Source organism: Odontomachus brunneus, unplaced genomic scaffold, assembly GCF_010583005.1.
Source record: "Odontomachus brunneus isolate Ranch 3 - 2012 unplaced genomic scaffold, Obru_v1 Obru_scaffold_147, whole genome shotgun sequence".
NCBI classification, from domain to species: domain Eukaryota; kingdom Metazoa; phylum Arthropoda; class Insecta; order Hymenoptera; family Formicidae; genus Odontomachus; species Odontomachus brunneus.
The window spans coordinates 1,224-10,033 of record NW_022639597.1 but is presented as its reverse complement, the minus strand read 5'-3'; the positions used below and the strand labels follow the sequence as shown (position 1 = coordinate 10,033).

The window sequence follows — 8,810 nt, the reverse complement described above, 5'->3', positions numbered from 1 at the left end:
TATATATATATATATATATATATATATATATATATATATATGTGTGTAACGTCACATTCTTTAACGCCTGATTTTGGAAAATGTAACGTTACATAACGTTATAATAATACACTACACACACACACTACACACACACACACACACACACACACACACACACACACACACACACACACAACACACACTCACACAATGTGTTCTCTAAAATATTCTAAAATATTACGTAGTAAGAGTGGCAAAAATGAGAAAACGAGTAACTACGTATAAATATATATGAGATTATTAAAGTATAGATAGAGTCCCGGCGTTTGCGTCAACGGAATATCTATAAATACTATTAGACACTTGTTCCCTATTTCTGTGCATAACAATGTAAATATCTCCGTGCAGTGTTTCACGTGACTCGGTAACGATATTGTAATGTAATAATGTTAGACTGTAATATCAACGTTAGAAAATCGTAAAGTCGTGTTAACGTGACTCCACCGTAACTGGTTTACGAATCAAAATGGCAAAAGCGAACGATTATTATTTCATTATCCAATATCGCTACATTTTCCACGTTCTCTGTTTTTTTTCTCTCGGAAAGCGTTAGTCTTAAACTGTAGTTTATCGGATACATTCCTGTTAAGATTCTGTGTTAGTTTCTGACCGGTCCAACGCCTCTTGCGCGTGCTGCAGGCCGGCGCAGTAATGCAGAAGCAGAACACTCAACGCTTGCACCCGCAGGTCGCTTTGCGCGATCAGTTTCATGCTATCTGCATCTCCGTTCTGCGATAGTTCTAATCTTGAGGTAGTTTCAGCGTCCAGCGCGTTTTTCAATTTGCCCATCTGCATTAAACGAAAAATTAAATAATTAGTTTAATGCATTAGATTTAGAGAATTTAAAGAGTTTCATTGTTATTAAAATACGGGAGTATTTTCCTTTAATCCTTCAGTTCCTTATTTATTAATTTTACGTTACAGCAATTTTAGGAATAAATCATTAAAAATGAAGAACATTCACATACCATTACGTTGATCTTTTCCACGCGCTCTCGCGGCTCCAAGTACTTATACAGAAACTTGCCGGTGTCCTTCGCTCTCGACATGAGACCGTCGTCCAGATCACCAGCCATAAGTGGAGCTGCAACAGTTGGCTCAGCACCCTCCAAGAGGTCAGGACTTATTCCCAGACCTCCAGCCAATGAACTCTAAACGTTTCAACAATGCGATCAGATTGATTAATGCAGAGCGATCTCAATGACTGGCGTCCTAGAGAAAGAAAGAGGAAAACCCCTCGCTCGATGTTACACTCTTCTTTTTGAAAATGTATAACGTGATCAAGCGATCGCATCGATTATGTGAGTTATAATGATTTTTCTGCATCTAATGATTATCGTGTGCAAGCTTGGCTTCAGCGTCAAAGTGCAATTATAATGCAATCAGTGCTGTGATTTTGAGCGCTCATTGTACTATGAAGTTCTCGTCGAAGAAAAAGAAAAAGAAGAGAGAACTTGCAGCAGCTTCGGGTAAATAATAGAAATCATTGTTATATAGACTTATACGTTGTATGTTAATATCGGAATCGGAGAATCAAAATGGAAGAATCAGGTTCAATATTTGTAATTTGTGAGTGAATGATTTCTATTTCGAGTGCTCGAAATTACCTCAAGTTCTGTTATCTACATATCATAATTACTACATTGCGATTATTGTCAATCATTTTATCTTACATTCCTACGTGCGAATTACCGAGTACCTTCGATGACGAATCTAATAAGTGACTGATGGAGGAATGGTTGAAGCGAATGAAACGGCTCAAGCATGGAAACTGCACGATACCGATCAAACCCTCTTCCAGAGAGCACATCCGTTCCTTTCGTTCCGATTTGAGAAGGTGTAGCGGAAAAGGATGAAGCGGAGAAGGCTTGATGAACTCTTATGGCAAAACTGCGATGATTAAGAAATTGGGGAATTGTCTATTTTCGTTAACTGCAGTTTTGCTGCAAATTCTTGACTAGTTAAGATTTACAATTTGAAAAATGTATTAATACAAAATATCCACATATTTTTCGCTTACAATTAGCAATAAAATTGATTGCAATTACCTTAAATTTTTTCATCGATATCTTTACATATTGAATTAAAATGCTAACGTTTTTGTATCTAATTCAAAGTATGAGCGCACGCGATCCTTCTCCGCTTCGGATAAACAAATGTGTGTCATTAAATTCTACCTTGCGGGATGCACAGGGACTTGGGGGAAGACTTCGAGATGCCAGGCCGATACCGGAAGCCAGTGGGGCCAGGCAACTGGTACTTCCAGCCTTCTTCAGGCCCAACAGAGTGTTAGCTATACTAGCCTTCACGGCCATCATACTTGCGCCCTGATTAATCGACCAATGGATTTTAAATTTAGATTAATATTTTTCATTATTCGATAATAAATTATATCCGCAAAACAATGAATCGAAGTCGCGAAGTTGGTCTCGCAAGACCAATGAACATATATTTCGTAGGTAAAGTATAGGATCTAGGTGGCGCACAATATTTCCAAGTGTTTTACATCCTATATTACAAGTGGCTTACCGCAAGCAATGTTTTGAAAATATGTTAAAAACGAACATAATAGCATTTTTTAGGAATTTGAGCACGATAAGCAAACACTCCATAGCAGAACACTCAGAAATCGCACGTATCTAGATAGTATACTTTTCCGAGAATGGAAATATCGACTTTGCGAAAAACCGAAAACAAAAAACTTATTGGTCTAAGTTTTATATCTACGTTGATGTACGTATCATAATCCGTCGACATTTAAGAACAAAGGCAAGGTCAAGGTGCAAGTTTACAAAAAGAACCTTCACCTCCCCGAAGTGCGTATGTTCAATTCGTTTTATTGCCAACAACAGAATGTGAGTTACGCTTAACAATCTGCTTCCTATGTACAAAATACCAAGATAAATGCGTTCAAAGATACGCGCGAGTTCTCGAAAGCTATACACTTCCCTTAACCACATGACATGCTGTCAAGCGCATCTGCATTTTATCGATATGTAATACTGATAATCATCTTTTTGATCCCTTCGCATCGTGATTGGTGCTTGAAATGACATGATATCAAAACGATAGTGTTTGTTAAAAAACTCACTCTTTCAGTATAAATTCAGTAAACAAAGTAATATATAAATAAATAAAAACGATCTATTAAATTGAACATCATTCAAAATGCGGAATTCAGTCAATTGTTATTCCGCATATTTTTAACTCCCTAAATATTTTAGATATATTCCTATTTACATTGACAAATTACGGATATTAAGCACACAAATTGACAGTATGTAAATCATGGTACACGAAACGAAGAGTATATCTTTAAAAAATGACAAATTATGAAATACTTGCAAAAACACATAAAGTTTCCTGATATGTTTATAAATATCGCATATTTTTGTAAACAATGCAGCGTGTAAATCAACAACAAATTTACAAAATAATAATTATTCGGTCACCGCAATGATGCGCAGGCTCGGACTGGGAGGCAAACTTTAAAAATTTACCCCCGTTTACCCTCAAAATTAATATTACATTATTCAAATCAATATCACATTGTTCAAATCAATATTAAAGAAATAAAGCGGCCTCTAAAAAAACGCGAGTATATATATATATATATATATATATATATATATATATATATATATATATTTTCACTTAGTTGAACATTTTTGGATATAAAATGCGATTTAACTTTTCTTTTAATAAAGCTCTATCGAAAATGGTTTCAATTGTAAAGCTATCAATAACTAAGCGTTTCTTTTTCTCTCCTTCCAATCCGAAACTGCCCCGTATATGAATATCGTACATCGTAATGGAGAATTCGAAACGTTGCCGATTACACTCGCGAAAAACGAAAGTTGCGCCTAACGTTCTATGTCTTGAGTACCTGTACGTTATCTTCACACCCGGTCAGAGAGATCTCCGGACCAATGTCCCCGATAATAGCATTCGGCTCGATCTCATCAGCTTCCAACGCCAGTGTGGCCAGGCTCTCCGCACCGCAAGTGCCGGACGCCTGACAGCGAGCTTCACATTTCTTGTGACACACCATACCGCAATCTCGACACTGCACTGCGTCTTTCAGCCATATCTGCACACAAAGTAGTTCATGTAATCACGGAGTAAAATAAAAATCAGATAAAATCGTAGAAAACCAATTCTTTGTTAAAGTCCAGCTTTCAGAGTCAAATCAAATTTTTACCGTGAAAGAATGCGCAAGTTGTCTGACAAAAAGAAAACTTATTTCTAAATCTAGTAAATTATTAAAAGATTTCTTGTCTCAAGCGATTCGCACGATTCGAGAATAGATATCGTACCTTCTTCGTACAAAAGTCGCAGTGTGTCGCCCTGTGAAAGTGCGTTCTGATGAAGTCATGCACTTTTCTGTCAGCGACTTCTTCGTTCAGTATCGGTTGAATTTTGGCAGTTTCCGCGTTCTCCTTCTTACCAGTATCATTAACCGCTTGATCGCTCGGTTGACAGGATTCCCATACGTACGATAGCAAAATGTCGCCGTAACAGAGTGTCGGGTCGAATCCCGAATAGCCTTGCAGTCTTACATAGGATGTCGCTAAAGAAGCTTCAAGAGTGATTCTAATTAGATAATTCTCTCGAGTTAAATAAAATCTTAAAAATACGATGAATAAGTTATGTCATACATAGACTCTTCCTAAAAGATTTGTTTTATCAATAAAGATCAATTCTACGGAACCTACCGCTGTCCGGCGGCAACAATGCATGACATTTCAAGTAATGCCCAGTCGTAGACGTGCAGCATTGCGCCAAGATCAATTTAATAGGTGCGTTTATGTAGCCCAGAAGTCTCGGGGGTGTCTCGCCTCCTTTCACGCGTCCCCATACGCCCACGTTCAAATATTGCAGCTCGGAATCAATCCGGAAGCTCTTGGTTTCTTCAAACGTGATCAGAGAGGCGTACGGCTTTTCCCTTGTGTTGTAATGCAAATCGGCTATGCTGTAATTCTCGTCGGGTAAATAAAACTGCACGTTGCTGGACGCCGCGGACAATGTGGAAATGGTGGAAATCCGTCGAGACGGTGTGGTGTCAGGCGTCTGGGCGACGTCCTCCGCTTGCACACTGCTCTTTCTTCTTTTGAACAACTTGCTGGTGTCCGATCGAGAATCGCTAAGATCACAATCCGAATCCCGCAGATCGGAGAACTTAATCTGCGTCTCGAACTTCATTTTCCCGGCGTCCTCTGCGCTCGGACTATCTACTTTGCCTACGGAATCGCTCTTCGACGCCTTCCTCTCAACGAAAGACGTTTTTTCACTGTCCATCTTGGCGCCGCTCTGTCTCTCAGAGTCTAACTTGGAATATCGCCTTTCTACTCGGATGATGAAGCGCCGTTGCACAGCGGATTTGACGAATTTCGCTACCTGATTCATATTCGACACCTTCTTGCCGTCTACTGCCACCAGGATATCTCCTTTCCTCATTTCGGCGATCGCCGCCGGACTGCCGGACACTATCGTCTCCACTAGCACGCACACTTGACCGACCTCCGGTACGATCTCTTGCTTGAACACCACACCCAGCTGCTGAGAACCAGTCTTACTGATGATCAGATCCAGCACCATGTATGGGACGCCACTGTACTGCGCCAAATATACCCACGGCGTAGAATCTACGCTCATGCTGCAGTACACCTCCACCTGAGAGATATCCTCGCTATTAAGTATGATGGGTGCGATATTCAGTCTGCTGATTTCGAGCAACACGACCTCCAAGTATCCCGGGGTGAGCTGCGTACTGGCGACCTGAAAATTCGAAATATCATTCGAGACACTCCGAAGCGAACATTGCGATCTCGTACGATGAATCAAAAGGGAGCAGATCTTACCTCTGAAAGATCCACGGCCTCGTCGTTCAATCTTCGGAAGAACGGCTTGTAGCGCATTTTGTAACGAGGTAGAGTGTGTTTCCGTCTCATCGCCCGCCTAATCTGGCTAGTAATGAGCGAGATTATTTGCGGTTGTAACTGACGGCCTTGGAATTGAGACTGCACCTCGAGCTCCAAAATCGGATCCGAATAGAAGCTCAAGGACCAATGTGTATACGGCACACGAGTGAATTGTAGTCTGGCTTTACCGCTGATACGTTTCACTAAAAATTGACAACTTGTGTAAACCAGTCTCATAATTTCATTATTTTATTCTTTCGAATACTGTGCGATAATACCTTGCAATGCCATATATGCTGTTTTGCCTAGCAGCATCTTAACATCTATAGACAATTGAAAGTTTCCTGAGTAATGTAAATCTAAGGCCAAATCCAGAGACTCCAATAGACCCGTGTCGGCGTCGATTTTTGAGTCGGCGACCTCCAAACCCTTGATCATGGGAAATTGCGTGCCGAGGTTTAAGTCTCTCAACTGTAGAAATAACAAAGAATTTATTTTAGGAAATAGCATGAGGAATCCGATATCTCCCATAACTCACGAGTCTTACTTTTACGCTATCCAGCAGCTTGCCGGTGGTAGACTGCGTCAACAGCTCTTTGAACTCGTTATTCAACTTCCTGTAAAGCCAGAGACGCACTCGCTCAGCATTTCGCAGTTCGTTGAAGAGGAACTGTAGCGTGAGATTGATGGCCAAGTTCTCATTGCCCTGAGACAACGCCTGACGTGTCATGCTGTTATTACAGTTCGTCCGCTCCTCCTGCATCTGCTCCACCAGCTCCTTAGGTAACTGCGCCTTGTCATGATGTAGCTGCCTTTGCGGCGAAGCAACCTGACGCCCCGAGGCGAGGTACCTTCTGAACAGATAAAACTCCAACGCCAGGGTATATATTATACCGCAGATGAATGTAACGACGGCAAACAGAACGAGTTCCAAACCGTCCATATTAGAACCACCGTTGTTGAGAAGAACGCGATCTCTCCCTCAATGAGTATCAAATGTGGTACGCGCCTAAACTACAGACTATTGCAGATTGTTACACAGACGACGTTGCACCATATGTAACATTAAACAGAAAGCTTCCAACGCCCATATTAGAGATGTGGTCGTTAAAAAAATGTTGTCCCTCGATGAACGTCATCAACAGGATACAGTGAAACAGTGAACTGTTACGTATTATCCCACCTTGAGTATGTGGCAGAGGAAGAAAATTCCAAATGTGCATATTAGAGCTGTCTGTCTCTCCTCAATGAGCATCAGTAAATGTGACACAGGCTGTAGCAAGAATTATGCAAGCACTATTAAAGTGTGCATAATCAAAGAAAAGGGAGAAATCTGAAAATTGCAATTCCTTATAGAGATGATGACTTATGGATATATAAAAAAATTATTATAACAGCACAGGAGAGAGGAGAGAAATTTATATCTCTACTTATAACAATTATTTCTAAATAATTTTTATACAAGTAATATTGGATTTTCTAATAATTATACTAGAAGAGAGATATTTTATCTAATTACATTGTTGCAAAAAAATTATCTATTGTTTTTAACTTTTTTTTTACTATTACAAAAAATCGATTTCTATAATCAGAAAAAGAAATGAAATTAACTTGTATTCTTACATGTCAAGAAACAAAAATTGCAATAAGAAAAAACGTCCTGCAAAGGATTGATTTATAACATATTGTCGCAACACTACCTAAGTTTACATTAGGAACTTTTGATACGGCCGATCTCTCCCCACAAGCGAACCATCTGGCTTGATGCATCGTGTTAAACGTGAGTCAGCCTCGCGTCTTCACGGGTCGACAGCTATCCGGAACACTTTCACCTGTCATGCACCGATCAGCTGAACAGCGTCGGTGGTGGTGCGCGGTGCACGGGCGCACGGAACAATCTGCTCTCTCGTATGTGTGCCGCATTCGACGGTGTTATACGTTTACGGACGACGATCGCAAGGTCGCGTCCCGCGAGGAGTCGTAGACGCGAAGACATGGGATAAATTCAATCCCCACACTCCTCTATCGATCCTACGACAGCCATATTCGCGTTCTGACTGACAACCATTTCTGTATATACCTGAATGCACGTATTATACGTGTATATACGTGTTACGCATATGCGCGCATTTATCTATAGTTTATGTTACATATACTGTAGGAAATACGCGCTTCATGCGCAACTCGGAACACACCCTATGCATGGTCACAGATGTCTATACTAAACTAGGGCTGCGTTCCGAAATTCACTGCCAGTACTAAAATTCTATAGTATGCGTGACATGAATTATATATTTTCAGTACTCGCAATGAATTTTGGAACCAAAATTGCTAAGGATGCAAACCTATGCAGCGGAATAGCGAAACGCGGAACGAGAGCGGAAGCAATCACGAACAAAAACTGTAGAACGCTCGTGATTGATTTCGTTCTCGTTCCGCGCTCCAGTATTCCGCTGCATGGGTTTGCACCAGAGCTACTACATGTGGGACTGAGTACGCGTAACTATAGTGCGTGCAGCGCAGCGCCACAAGCGAAGAACTGTGTACGTGTGGGCTGCCTGTCACGAACTATAGCGCTTAGCGCTTCGGCCAGGCTCGGGCGGTGGAAGAATACAAGCTGCCGTCTCTCTCCCGATCTATAGCTAATACTACAAGCGGCGAGAATCATGCCTAGGCCTTTTCATTATATCTCGACGCTCGCGTGTTGCTCCTCACGTGTGCGTACTTTTACTATTTAACTAATTGTTACATTAAATGGAATGTTTTTTTACACATAAAATACACTCGTCAACAAAATTATGTGTTCAGTTTGATGACTTTCATTCCTGCATACAACGGGTGCGTTAA

The 8,810-nt window shown here is 40.7% G+C and overlaps 1 protein-coding gene across 3 annotated transcripts; it reads right to left on the bottom strand.

Moving 5' to 3' along the window:
• Positions 1–7: 7 nt before the first annotated feature.
• On the bottom strand, positions 8–8,369 carry LOC116850510 (PDZ domain-containing protein 8). 3 transcript variants are annotated; one of them, XM_032828872.1, is made up of 10 exons: positions 7,664–8,369; positions 6,511–7,296; positions 6,242–6,434; positions 5,904–6,166; positions 4,758–5,820; positions 4,359–4,621; positions 3,929–4,132; positions 2,220–2,369; positions 1,011–1,193; positions 628–831 (listed from the first exon to the last, which is right to left on the bottom strand). In XM_032828872.1, exons 2-10 carry the CDS (start codon positions 6,904–6,906, stop codon positions 628–630), a joined length of 2,919 nt encoding a protein of 972 aa, XP_032684763.1. In that variant the 5' UTR covers positions 6,907–7,296; positions 7,664–8,369. The 3 variants fall into 3 exon arrangements, with proteins under 3 accessions (XP_032684765.1, XP_032684766.1, XP_032684763.1); XM_032828874.1 differs by lacking the exon at positions 7,664–8,369 and having other exon boundaries at positions 8–831; positions 6,511–6,906; XM_032828875.1 differs by lacking the exons at positions 2,220–2,369; positions 7,664–8,369 and having other exon boundaries at positions 9–831; positions 6,511–6,906.
• Between the last annotated feature and the right edge of the window lie 441 nt (positions 8,370–8,810).